The following is a 14742-nucleotide window of genomic DNA, read 5'->3' on the forward strand; positions in this document are numbered from 1 at the left end:
CATTAACTAATTGTTAACAAATAGCAACTTATTGTAAAGTGTTACCATTAAAAACGTGATTTTCACCACAGGGGGTCTTAACTACTAAATTAATGTTTATGCATGCTATAATTAAAACTGTCAGACAATATCTGAACTTTTCTTTATCATAAACAAGGTGTGAAGCCATAAAGATTACTGTCGGCCAAAGTGCAAAAATGTCTGAGGCAACAGTTGAACTTTTCACATTTTCCACTGCATAACAGAGGAGCACAGGACTAAATTTACTGCAATAGGTCCAAGTGTTCAATTTTTTTTTTTTTTTACATGCCTGCAATCTTCAACATCCTTTCTAATTATTTAGATTGTATGGTGTATTAATAATACACCATACAATGACATTTTATAGAATGAGAATTAATCAATCTCACACAAAAATGAAACAGATCTGGACAGTATGTCATCCTATAATCAAAATCTGAAAATTCTATTTTGCATATAGAAAATTAAGCCTGTTTTAGTGCCTACATTATTTTCACAATAAATAAGCACATCCCACCACAGCCAGTAGTTTAGTATAATGCAAAGTCTCATTCGGACAAGTGCACAAAAACATCATATTTAAATACATTTGTGAAGTAGGCCTATACTGTTGGTATAGGTTTTTGATTAATTAATTAATTTGTCCAGACATCATGATTTTCATTATACAATACTGACACTATTTAAAAATCATACCACGCTGGAAAAAATGGCAATTCCTTTATTATTTCAGACAAATGACAAACTCTACAAATGTGCCTGGTTGGAGAACTTTAGAGACAATTTGAGTAAAAAAATAAAGATAAGAAAAATAAAACAAAGAATAGGAGCGTGAGAATTATCATCCTGCTCTGACACAAATATAGTCTAAAACTTCAAATCCACTTTTTTTCTTCTCTTCTTAAAAAAAAAACAAAACAAAAAAAATGATTGTGGGCCTTCTTTTAGGATGGCAGACCTACAAAAAATTCCAGAGGTAGAGCAAAGTTTTTGAACACTAGATTCTAAAAACCCAGCAACAGACAGGAGAAAAGACGTACAAAAAAAGTACTGCAAGCCTTCAGTACCTGGTGAAAATATTATCTGCATTTCTGAGGATAAAACATTACACGCATGGAACAGAGAAAGTAAAGGATATATTCATATGTCCATAGTAATCATTTTCCATAGTATCATTGGATATTTACATTTCATTCTCTATCTAATGCCATTTTAGAACGCTCAGAAAAACAAGGTGTAAAAAAAAAAAAAAATTAAACAAAAACTGTGTACATTCTGGATCAAGAGTTTGGAATAGTGGAAAAATGTCAGAACTCACAAAATATTCACTCCAAAAGGGAAAACAACAACAATGTCCTGTTGAACAGCAGTTATCTGCTAATCCAAGATTTCTGTGAAGTGAGAGTTGGCCCATATAAAATTAAGATTTATAAAAACAAAGCAAAAAAATAAAAATAAAAAATAAAAACAATCCCACAAAATCCACAATCAAGGACAACCAAAGGGCTCGGGCTCATACGATTCTATGATTCGTTCCTATGAAGGTGACAGACAGGGACACGTCGTGTGTCAGGCCATCACGTGGTGACCGGACTTGAGCTGCAGCTGGATGGAGATCCTGAGAAAGGTGGGCTGGTTAGTTCTGGCGTCCCAAGAGGTGCAGAGCACTGGAGAACAAAACATGTGAGAGAAACAATCAGTCAGCAACAATACTGTAGCTCACAGTGATTAGAGTACCATTTCAGTAGTCTCTACCAATACCAGTAAACATCTATGACTCTCAGTACCAATTTCACTACCACAGCAAAAACTATTGTAATTATTTATTTGTTTTTTTATTACTAGTTGCTTATTAACATGCATATTGGCTGTTTATTAGTACTTATAAAGCACATACTAATGCCTTATTCTGCATGACCTTTTTTAAGGTACTTTAATCTGCCCAATACCTAAACTTAACAACTACCTTACTAACTATTAATAAGCAGCAAAGTAGGAGTTAACTCTTAATAGTTAAGTGAATGTGTGTTCCCTATTCTAAAGTGTTACCATTTTTTTTCCTTCATAGATATGAATTTAAGGGTTTCTGCTCTGATTTAAGACCTTTTTAAGGGTGAATTAAGACTTAAGACCCCACAGGAACCCTGTTTATAATCGATGAAGCCGATTTCCATTGGCCATTGTGTTCATGTGCTCAACAAACATGTCTGTGATTGGCGACAAAGCTCAACACTGCAAAACACATTAGCTGCGTCACCACAGTGCGTCAAGGGCTGTCCCAATTCGAAGGCTCCTTCAAACGCGGCCTCAAAAAATGCCTCCTTCGTTTCTCAGGGTATAAAGGATACAACTGATGGATCCTTCAATGCCCAGGCTACCGAGATTCATTGTGTGCCGATGACAACAGGATTTTTTGAGAGAAAATGCTGGATTACACTTTTAAATGTAAGTGTTGTGTTTTAGCTTGCTCTGCGGAAAGGCTGGCATTGTTATGTCTTTGAAATTGTAGGCTTCGTACTGAAGTCCCAGTACGTTTGACAACACTAACTGCTGAAGTCGTTGAAGGTGTCACACACCTGTTCTGTAACAGGTACTGAGCGTTCTGGATCTGGTCTTGGGTTCCGGTGATGGTGATGATACGGTCCTCAGAACCCTGCAGGGGCTCGTCGATTTTGATTGATGCTCCGGACTCATGACGAATCTGCTTGATCCTCTGACCGCCTTTACCAATGATGGATCCCGCCAGCTGAGAATCACAGCAGAGGGAGGTAAACACGTGTTTCATGTGTAAAGCGCATCGCATTACGAGTGATTTACTCACATCTTTAGGAATCGTCACTTGTGTGGTGATCACAGGACCTTCACTGTAACTGCTCCTTCCACCTGAACATAAAGAGAGGGAAATCATCATAATGGGAGATTTACAAGTTACAGTAATTTACAATTACTGGAGAATTAAAAAAAATTAAAAATTTTTAAAAAGTCAGCTGGCCTTCTTTATAATAGGATGGAATACTTACCAGACTGATAAGAGGAATCCCAAGATGAATTGCTGTCTGATTTGAGAAAAACAAAAAGAAACTGTAAATACCCTTTGGTAAAGATGAAGACGACTTGTGTAAACTGGGCCACTCTTTTGATAGTCTTTTCAATGTCAGAGTCTCAATTTAGTTGAATTCACTCAGTAAATATTTAAATCAGAAACATCTGTAAAAAAAAAAAACTTTCTTTTTCATTATTTAATCATCCTTAAACAGCATGTAAAGAAAATAAATTGGTTGCTTCACATGTTGTTCTAATGATCTTTCTGTCTAGTGCTCAGCCCGAGCAAGTGCGTCAGTAGCTGATAAAAGGTTTTCAAAGGCCTTGATGAGGCTAAACATGACTTAAAAGGTGAAATTTTTTTTTTTTTAATTAAAAAAAAAAAAAGCCTGAGCCAGATAGCATTTATTCATTTAGCATGTATTTAAAGACAAACTTACCGTATCCATCATTCTGCAAAATAAGAGAGAAGAGAAGAGATGTGAGAATCAAAAACCTCAAACACAAATGTTTACACTAAGAAGAAAAAAAAAAAAAGTCAGTTTTGAGATAAAAAAAAAAAAAAAAAAGCAATTACTTTTTTTTATTTTTTTATTCTGTGGTAATAATGGACTTCTGTATAAAATGGCTTCTCATAATAATAAAAAAAAATTAGGGCAATACTTAATTTTGGCCATCGAGAATTGATTAGATCGTTGTGGTTTACTAACTGTTGTGATCGTTTCATGTGACTGCTGGTTGCTGGAGCATTGAAACTCATCTATCTATTGGACAGTCTTATTGCCCAGGTACACACGTCATCAAAGAGATGTAGTAGCAAAATTTGGACATGTTAATGCTTTGAAATAAATATTAAAAGCTTTGTTTTTTTTTTTTAAATGTACACATAAATCATTCATAATTAGGGTTGTAACGATATACCGGTATGACGGCCTATCGCGGTTTGAACATGCACGGTTATCATACCGTAAACAATTACATATCTACGGTTAAAAAAAAAAAAGATTCATGAAAAAAAAAAAATCTCTAACCCGCGCATATGCAATTTATTTCGGCTGCTTCACTCTGCATTCACGTGGCTGCTTACAAGCACTTGCAGCGGAGGAAATGGCAGAGACAGAGATTATATCTAATCTCCATCCCCCACCGAAAAAAAGTTAAAATCTGCAGTATGGGAATACTTCGGATATAAAAGAAAAAAAACAAACGCGGGGCTGTCCTTGAGGACGGATCCAAAAAGCAAAAAATGTGGACGCAAAGTGGCTGCAAAAGCAGGCAATACATCCAACATGTTCGCTCATATTCGCGGACACCATCCCTCCGTGCAAATAAAGGTATGTCGCATTTATAACAAGTTAAAAGGCCGTGTAATTTCCATGATGCAGAGGGAAACCCGGTGTAGTTGTGAACATTAATGAGGTTGACACGTAAAACGCGCAATCTGATGGATGGATAAATCAAAAGATATGAGCTTTCCTGTAGCTCAAATAGTAGAGCATGGCGCTAGCAACGCCAAGATCATGGGTTTGAGTCCCAGAGAAAGCAAGAGCTGATAGAAATGTATAAACTGTAACTTGAATGCAATGTAAGTCGCTTTGGATAAAAGCGTCTGCTAAATGCATAAATGTAAAATATGAGTGGCGCCGTTTTATCTACTACATACTCAAGTATGCATACATGACACTAATGGTGTTTTCAGCGTCTACATAAACATGAATATCAGCAGAGCTGCTCTGAGAGAAAACCTAAATAAGCATTTCCCAGTTTTATTTGAGACAAACCATTGTCAAATACACTCTGAAACTCAAAGGTCCGCTACAACCCGTCAAAATAAAAGTTCAATTTAACTTGAAGTCATGGCAGAAATATATTAGCATTGTACAATGTACTTAAAATTTATAACAACAACAACAATAATAATAATAATAATCTTTATAATAATTAATTTATTTAAACATTATTTAAGGAATATCACATTTGTCAATGTTTTAACTTAGTATACCGCTGTTGTGCAGCACTTTGCCAAAAATAAGTTGTTAAATTTTAATTTGATAATATTTGAAAACATTAATTAAAATGTTAAAGTGTGATTATAAATATACATAAACGGAGCAATTCCAAGAGGCTTATAGCTTTATTTTTAAAATAAAAAAAATAAAAAAACAAGGGAGACTTTCATTAAAATGGTTTCAAGTTTGTTGCAATAAAGGATTTGTTCACTCAAATAACTTCTTATTCTTTTAAGAGTCATTGTTACTGATAAGAATTATTGTGTAATATATACCGTGATACCATGATATTTTCTGAGACGATTATCATACCGTGAAAATCTCATACCGTTACAACCCTATTCATAATGAACATTGCAAAAAATAAGAATTGTCCATTTTGATTTCATGGTGACTTGAAGTAACATGACCTGTGATTTTTAACAGATCTAGTTTTGTGAGCCATGTCTTGAAACTGAACTAAACATAATAAAATTACAAAAAGACTGAATACTGACCATGCTGCCTCCATAACGATCATTGCGTCCTCGTCTTTCCCCACTGGAGAGAAAAAAAGCAAAGCGACAATAAGCTAATCTCTCATCCTATTATCACAAATACTGTTCCACAACACAAAGCCAACATGACTAATAACAAGGGAAAATTTAAACAATGCAGATCCAGATAAAGAACTTACTGCCGCCGTTCATCCATGTGGCCACGCTGGGAGCTGTAGGAGTACTGATCATCACTGTCACAATAAAGAGACATACAGCATCCATAAACTGTCAGTCAACACATATCAATACTTAATGATAAACCAAAATTAAAATTCTCGGTTTAAACCAAAAATAGATGACATAAGTATATTCTCACCCTCTCCTGTGGTGTGGGGGTCCCATGGGCATGTTTCGTGGAGGACGACTCCCTCCTCTTCCCCCTCTCTGGGAAGGAGGGGGGCCCCTGCGTGGGCTCATGTCATCATAGTCTCTCCTGTTTTGCATGTGGTGGCCACCACGGCCTCCGCTGGGGGGCATCCGATCAAAGCCGCCGCCGCCGCCACCGCCGCCACCGCCGCCTCCACCTCCGCTGCTGCCGCCACTGCTACCACGCCCCCTCGAGGAGAAGCCGCCCATAGGCCGACGGCCCCGATCTTCATGCATCATACTGAAGCCGCCGTAGTCATACGTCTCATCGTAAAAGTTAGGGTCGTACTGCTGAGCTCGACCTTTAATGGGAGCCTGGAGAGACAGGGAGAGTTCATGAGAAACATGTCTAATGACACCTGGACAAACAGTAGGGCTGGGTATCGATTCAGCTGTCCCGATTCTATTCTTGATTTTTTTGGTTACATTCAGTGAATATAGTTTTAATACAAATGTTATTGATATTTCTAAAAAATGAACAGTAAACATCAGTTTACAAATGGTGAATTAATAAAAAGAAATTAAGAGCCACAGGCCTGCATTTTAAAACTATTCTTTTTATAGAGTCCTTTTTTAAACAATAATAAGGCCCAATAAAATGATCTTCTTAATTTTTCTGGTAATCAGATGAAGGCATAACACATCAATTTAATTTATCCTCATCAAATGAAAATTAAACCCTTTTATTGTTTTGGCAAACAAAGTGCTGCACAACATAGGTTTACTATTAAAATTGTAAATGTGATTATTCCTTTAAAAATAAAGACTTATTAATATTTATTAGTAGTAGTAGCACACGTTACATTGAGTCTTAAGACTGCTAAATAGTGATATATTTCTGACACAGTTTCTGCACGTTAAACTAAACTTTTATTTTGACGGGTTGCCCTTGCAACTTGCAGCTGCTGTGTATGTGATATGACAGTAATTTTCTCAAATTAAATGGTAAAGTGTTAATGAAATGACTCTCAGAGCAGTTGGAGATGATATTCGTATGTTCATATCATCATATAGAGAGTTGGCAGAAGCTGAAAACACCGCAAGCGTCACCCACGCTTTAGTATGTGTGTAGAAAAGGTTGCGTTAGACTTTAATATTATGCGCCATTTACGGACAGGGTCGTAAAAATTCTGTCATAATCTATTATTACCAGTCATTTTAATTTTCGTATTTTAATTATAATAACCCATTTAATTGCTTTTATTTTTGTTCACGTTTTCATTTTTAATAATGAACCTAAAGAACGAGCATATTGCCTTATGCATTTATTTATTTAAGAAGAGAACAGATGAACAGAGACCGCGTCAGTGACAGTGGAGGACACTTAAAACAACAAAATATGCTAGTGCTGGATAAAAAAAATAAAATAAAACCGATTTCTCTGTTTTAATAGATCTTTATTTTTATGAACCAATATCGTTTCTTAACTCCCAATCGATGCCGTTTTCATTTGATGAATGCACAGTAACGTTAGGCAATCGGCTAAGCTTTGTGCATTGTTACTTTTGATATGAAATGCAGTCTCAGGTTTCAAATTCTGTCCATTTTATTAGGAAATTCAAGCAATAAATACCGTGGCGTGATAGATCGCTGTAGACACCTCAGATCAAGCGATTCGCTTTACTATACTTGCCTGTGCGGAATCAAAGACATTTGACAAAGCAAAAGAGAAAAGACCTTTATTTTTGTTCTGGAGACGATCGCGCGCTCTGCTGCCTCACTTGGAGCGCACTCGCCACCAACTGGACAGGGGTGGGAATTATAGTTATAAATTACAATAGATCACACTCAGTGTGTGTAATCTGCCAAAGTGACGGACGGCCTTCAGATTTTTCTGTCACTGCTAAAAAAAATTCCATCAATGACGGAGAATTTTCAGTTAACGCGACCTCTGGTGTGTAGTAAACAAAACTACACAAAAAAAAGTGCGTTGCGCCATCCGCCATTAATTCATTCATTGCAGAAATCATGGCGCCTTACGCATGATGTCAAAAGCTTCCACAGATTTGTAGTATTACTATAGAATTTCACCTGAGCATTGCAAATCAGGCATATTGCTTTGTTCTTGTCAACACTATCTCCACCATGATAAGCACTGAATGAATGACAGGCTTTCTGTTATAACATCGCGCAACGTAAATAAAGGCCCCGATATACTTCAAACGAAGTCGAAGAACGAACTTATATGGCGTCATTTCGAACAAAATCAGGCCGAAAAAAAGTTTGTTTTGGCATTTCGAAACAGCTCACCAAAGTGAACTTTCTGGGGGAATTCGTTTTGGCTCCTAAACACCTTAGAGCTACCATTGGTCCGTGGTGATTACGCAAATTGGTGGGTGTGTTCTAGAACTGCACCTTCTTTGACGCGCAAATTTTTCCCCCAGTTCGTTCCTCATTCAAGGTCAGGCAGGAGAACAATATCTCCAAGTCACTAACATAAATACACTGCGTCGAATAGCTGAGCTGCCACAGATATATCTGCACCTGTACGATCGCTCGCAGAGAGACTTTAAAGATTCAGAGAAAACATTTCATTCCTAGAAAGAAATTGCAACGAAGTTTGGTGCCGATGACCCGGAGTTATGCAAAAAGCGACGTAGACAAGCATCAGATGCAAGTTTTCCGAAGCCATGAAAAGAATGAAATGTAAGAGTAAAGATATAAGGTAGCAGGTACCAAATACATGCGTTTCAAATAAATGTTACACCATACTGCTGCTGTTGTTCTTTCAATAAGCAAATTTAAAAGGTATACAATAAATGAAATGCCAAAAGAACATACAATAATAAACCTTTGTTTTGATCAAATTATGACAACACGTAAAATATAAAAACATGTAATAATTTATCCAGTTTAATAAAAGACCTAGATACACCTTCATTGCATCGTTGTTGTGTTTAGGGCAGACGCGCGAGCATCGCGATACGTTTACATTAATCTACACCCCGCCTCCAGAAGCGCGGGGGTGTTGGAATATTCGAAAACAGTATACCGTCGCTCAGCCTTATCGAACTTCTTTTTGCCCCCAAACAAAAACGAACTTCATTTGCAGTATATCGGGGCCTTAAGAGGGTGACATCTAGTGGAGAAGACTAAAGATAAGATTCACATTCATCCGATCTCGTTTTAAATGTTTGCTGAAATAAATATCGGGAAAAAAATCGATTTGTGGCTTTTGAGAATCGATATGGAAATCGACGTCATTTAAAAAAATGATTAATCGAAAAATCGATTTTCTTTTTTTGGCCAGCCCTAACAAACTGTCTGAATCTGACCTCCACAATGAGCTCCAGCATGGTCTTAATGCACTCCACCACCCGCTCCGCTTTGCCCCCCACGAGCACCACGCGGTCAGTGGACTGAGGACAGCACTCCTGAAAGAGCTTGATGGTGGTCTGGGTGCTCTGGAAGAGAGAAAAAGTTTTGATCAGCACAGGAAATTCATAATTTGTAGTTCAAAATTCTCTTCTCAATGTCTTACTTCACGAAGTTCCTTGATCTTGGCGCCCTTCACTCCAATGATGCTCCCAGCTAGACTCTGATGGATGAGCAGCCTCAGTTCACAGTCAAAGTCGACACCATTATGATGTTGATACTGTCCAATAAAATCAGAGAGGAAAATTAAATGTCATTCAAATATAATGTAACATACCATTTATTCATTCTGAAAATTTTCGGTAGGGGTTTTTTCAATAACTTCTCGGTTTTTTGGTTCGACACACGTATACCGACCAAATAAAGCATTGTTTTAACCACAGCGCATGCAGAACTTCTCTGTTAGGAATATATTTTGAAACTAAGAGCCTGCACTTAGAATAAACAGACAGTATCGTTCACTGGTGTGGACGCTAATATCGTTATCTTTATAGTTACCAATCTTGGTGTGAATGGAGCTTAAGAGTTTCACCCCCTAGATGAGAAAGTACTGTTTATATTAGCATACTTTGATTTTGGAACAGCATCTAAAAATAATGGAACAAAGTAAGCTGCAGAAAAAAAAAATAATCAAAGTTTTCCTAAACATTTTTAAATATGACCAAGACCAATGTATATATTTTAAAAATATACATTATACTTTTAAAAATTATATTAAAATTAATTTTAAAATTAAGGAATATATTTAAGGATTTTTTGTATGTTTTAGAAATACTTCAGTCATACATTTTTTTTAAATATATATAAATGTATATAGACATGTAAAAGTATATTCTATTGTATATTATAGGTGTATATATATATATATATATATATATATGAAGGTTTTCGGACACTTTATTTTAAGGTCCAATTCTTGCCATTAACAAACCACTAACTACAACTTTTGCCTCAATAAACTCCTAATTTGTTGCTTATTATAGTTCGTAAGGTAGTTGTTAAAGTGATAGTCCACCCAAAAATGAAAATTAGCCAAAGATTTACTGACATTCCTCTTTCAGATGAACACATTCGGAGTTATATTCAACATTGTCCTGTCTGTTCCAGTCTGTATAATTGCAGTGAATGGTGCCCCTGTTTCTGAATCAGAAAAAAAAAAAAAAAGTACCCATCCATTGCAAAACTACTCCACGGCTCCGGGGTGTTAATGAAGGACTTCTGAAGCGAAACGACGCATTAAGTTTAAGAAAATGTCGATTCTTAAAATTTTATAAACCGTTTAGTCCATCTGAAAGAGGAATGTCAGACACGCCTACGATGACCTGAGGGTGAGTAAATGAATGAATGGTGCATATATATATATATATATATATATATATGCTTAATTTTCATTTTTGGGTGAACTATCCCTTTAAGTTTAGGTATTGGGTAGGGTTTAGTGATGTAGAATATGTGCTTTACAAGCACTAATAAACAGTCAATATGTTAATAATAGGCATGCTCATAAGCAACTAGTTAGCAGTTAGTTAGTGTTACCAGGTTTTTTTCATATCAATTCATGTTTAATAAATATAATTAATAAATTAATCATTTTTATAAAGTTAAACTTCAATGCTGAACAAACTGAAAAAAAAAAATAATTTGTTGACTCATTTGAATTGTGTGAAAAAATAAAACAAAAGACAAACTCACCTCTTCCAGAGTAGGTATGACCTTCAGCAATATCTCAGCTACTGTGGCAATATCGGCACTGATGCTTAGGATTCTGTCAAAGTAATGAATTGCATTCCACGAGAAGAGAGAAGAGAACCGATATTAGCAATACATACAGCCCAAAGAGTACCATCAGTGCTTTTGTTAGTGCATTTAACAGTGAAGAGAGGACACAGACCCCAAAGAGTCACGGGGTCATGCCCTCCTTTGTCAAAGGGGAGTAGAGAACACAGGAAAACAAAGAAAAACAAACTGAAGCTCCTTCCCGTTGCTGAAATGTCAAGATACAGGGAAGGTCAGATATGCAGTGTGACAGAAAGGAGATTAAATCTGATAGAGGGGTGACCAAGCACAGAGAGACAGATACAATGGCAGAGATGAACATGAATGAAGCAGGAGCTCCAGGAGATCCAGCAGAGAAGAGGCAGAAAGAGCAGAGACAGATGAACAGACCGGGAGTGGAGTAAAGTTCAAAAGTCAAACACAACAATGAAATACAACGGACAAAAGGGAGAAATGTAATTTACACTGCCCCTTCACCCTCAATAAATTCAGCTTTGTATTAGCAAGAAACTTTTCAAATGAGAACTGTGGAGAAAGTACATTTCCCAAAGGTACAAAAAAAGCTACTTCAGAGAAGTTTCTGTTGTTGGAGAGGGAAACAGGGTGGGAAAGGGTTTCCTTACAATGACAGAAAAGGCATTTGAACATAGCAAAACAGTTAATATAGATAGTCATGGCAGCATCATACTCATGTTTCATGGCAGTTAGGGAGTACTTTGTACATTAAGGATGTTAAAACAGTTCTGATATTGGCAATAACAGAGCTGATATGACTTGGAGGTTGGAGTATCTGAGTGGCACGTACCGCTCGGGCCCACTGCTGTCTGGGACTGACACAGTGGCATTGTACTGCAGGGGGCGGGGCCAAGCACCCAGAGCAATCAAGCACACGGATGTCAATCAAGTAAGCCGCCCAATAGGAAGGGCGCGATTATGGGTGTGGCCAACCAGGGAGTCAGGAGGTCAGGCGGCAACGCAGGTGGGCGGTACGAGTCGATCCGGAATATGGGAATTGGCCAAAAATGAACAGAAAAATAAAAACAAAAAAAACAAGGAAAAGGGGAGAGGGAGTGGAAAAGGAATACATTTTTTAATTGGAAACACTTTCAGTGTGACTTTCAATTCTCATAATGTTGGAGGAGAATGGAGAACAGGAGAGGAACAGAGATTATGAGAATATGTACTAGGCCAGTATCAAAGATTCATATACTCTTCACTTAACTAAAGAGTACAGTAGAATGTGGGGTATTTATGATACAAAGCACTGCTTTTGTAACACAAACTGCCTTGGTTCCACAAAATCTATTTTTTGTCCTTGGACTGAGATGATTTTAAAGTGGCTTTAATACATATTCTAAAATATAACCCAGTTCTACAGACATGTGAGCTCCACCTACCATAGTTTATGTGCATGGAAAGAGTGAGAATGTGCAAACTAAACGGAAGAGTACTCACATCTGTGCGCAGAGCTTTAATATTCTTCCCACCCTTTCCAATCACCGCTCCAGCATTCTGGAGAAAAAAGTCGATCAGCACTGCGGTACAGCAAGAGAAACTAATTGGGAAAATCAGCGACTTACTTTGCTCTGTAGCAGAATTCGAAGCTCCACCATGTCGTCAGAATTTCGGGATCGCTTATGAGGCTTGTCCTCATCCATATCCTCAGCGGAACGCTTACCTGAAATCCATTTGTTGCAATGAAACAGAAGTAGCGACAGATCTTTCTTTTGTAGTGCGTTATGACATTTTGATAATTTTTTTTTTTTTTTAATGAAACGATCTATAATAGGTTCTTTCATGAAATTTTTCATTTCATGGCAGCTTCAACCCTATAAAGCCTGCTGTATCATATTTGACATGCACATTTCTAAGGCCTCTAAATTATCAACAAGATCAGAACTTTGCTGAAAAACCTGTTGCTCACAATCTACTACACAACTTCTGTCGTCTGATTGATAGTTAACACCTTTTAGGAAGTAAAAGGTCTTTTAGTATAATTGTAAAAATTCCAGGTGTGTTTTTTTTGCTGTGAAATATTTAATGATGTTTTTATAATAGTAAAAAATAACTTTTTTTTACTGTTTCACAATGAACATTTACTGGTCTGAAGCAGCTTAGGTTTACTTGATTTCCCATACATAATAAACAAAAAAAATCATGTTACAATGCGAGTATCAAAAATAACCCATCAGGCTTTTCTAGAACATTTATTTGTTCATCTCTCGATCATAGTCATTGTATTATTGCATTATGGTGCTTTTTGTCCTCCTTGAGACTGATGCTGCACGAGAAAAGTAGGATGAAATTTTATCCAGTGGGAAGATATGGATGATTAAAAAGATTTTTTTTTAAACTATGCACAATAACATTCATTAATTTGGTTCCATTTTGATTTTATTTTGCCTTTAAAATTAAAATAAATAAAATAAATAATAATAAATCATTGAATCTTACCATTACTCTCTTTGTTGCTGAAAGTTTCCTCTTCCTGTGGGTCATTTTCTGGATCCATTATCTATCTACAAGTTGAGATGAACAGCCCTCTCTGTCCAAACGTATGCCTAAGGGAAAATCCACAGTGCATGAATGAAAATATTATATGACCTGATAGGATGCTAGTCCCAAGCTTGTGTGTATAAACATTTTAATGATCTTATCAGAATGAACAGTGCTCTTTGTCTGCTGAGCATGATTGGGGCAAAACACATGAGGAGGAAGAATTAAAAACAACTATATGAGTTAACGTTATGCAAAAGCAGAACTAAAACTAAATGTTCTGGTAGCTGTTCTCCAACAATGTATTGCAATGCAACTACGATCACTATTCAACTATTTACTGCCTGGTAAAGTGTTTGAAAACAAACCTACACTTGGGTTGTGTATCAAACCCTATTAGGCTGCCTACCTAGACAGCACTGTGTACACCACAAGGGCATATGAACGTTCAAACTCGCCTGTGATGCACAAACTATTCGCCAAATGATTTCCAACGATGATGCTGTCTAGATAAGAAGCTCGCTGTGTTTGATTACTGTAAAATGAATTTGTTAGTCGCCATCTTCCTGTACTGGATCAGCTGCCTGACTGGCTAATTAACAATAGAGTTTCAGGAAGCTAACGAGCTAACTAACTACCAAAAAAGTGTCTTCTATCATCAAGAATACTCGTATTTATTACGCCTCGTGGTAAAAAGAAATATAGTAAAATAAGTAGAAAAGACGTACACACTTCTTATAGCAGCTGTGGAAATTACGCTAACGTTAGATGATTATGGTTGCTAGTTTCCTTTAGCTAACAGAGATGAAGCTAGCTATCGCAAGAAAACATAACACAAATTGCGGCCGCGTGCACGAAAAAGTACCTCAATAATTTAGGATTGTGAAACTGTTTGACACAAGAACGTACTGGTTACTTGCGTAAAACCAACGATAAAGTGATTTTTGTATCAGGAAATGTATCTACCGACCTGTTCCTGTCGTACTCCCCCTTCGCAACAACAATGACGCACTAAATCTTTCTAGCGCCGCTGTAGCGCGGACCAATGAAAGCGCCTCCCTCCACAAAAGAAACGCGCTCTGATTGGTCCAAACTGCAGCCCAACCGAAACTCCAGAA

At 36.9% G+C, this 14742-nt stretch overlaps 1 protein-coding gene across 2 annotated transcripts; it reads right to left on the minus strand.

Moving 5' to 3' along the window:
* Window positions 1-726: 726 nt before the first annotated feature.
* hnrnpk (heterogeneous nuclear ribonucleoprotein K) lies at window positions 727-14710 on the minus strand. Of its 2 annotated transcripts, XM_058785144.1 has the most exons (16): window positions 14595-14701; window positions 13583-13689; window positions 12709-12806; window positions 12584-12640; window positions 11934-11977; window positions 11045-11117; window positions 9459-9572; window positions 9253-9381; window positions 5928-6292; window positions 5749-5802; window positions 5570-5612; window positions 3504-3516; window positions 3042-3077; window positions 2843-2904; window positions 2598-2767; window positions 727-1688 (listed from the first exon to the last, which is right to left on the minus strand). In XM_058785144.1, exons 2-16 carry the CDS (start codon window positions 13638-13640, stop codon window positions 1658-1660), a joined length of 1347 nt encoding a protein of 448 aa, XP_058641127.1. In that variant the 5' UTR covers window positions 13641-13689; window positions 14595-14701; the 3' UTR covers window positions 727-1657. The 2 variants fall into 2 exon arrangements, with proteins under 2 accessions (XP_058641127.1, XP_058641128.1); XM_058785145.1 differs by lacking the exons at window positions 727-1688; window positions 3504-3516 and having other exon boundaries at window positions 2661-2767; window positions 14595-14710.
* Between the last annotated feature and the right edge of the window lie 32 nt (window positions 14711-14742).

This window comes from Onychostoma macrolepis, chromosome 08 (assembly GCF_012432095.1).
Source record: "Onychostoma macrolepis isolate SWU-2019 chromosome 08, ASM1243209v1, whole genome shotgun sequence".
Classification (NCBI taxonomy): Eukaryota; Metazoa; Chordata; class Actinopteri; order Cypriniformes; family Cyprinidae; genus Onychostoma; species Onychostoma macrolepis.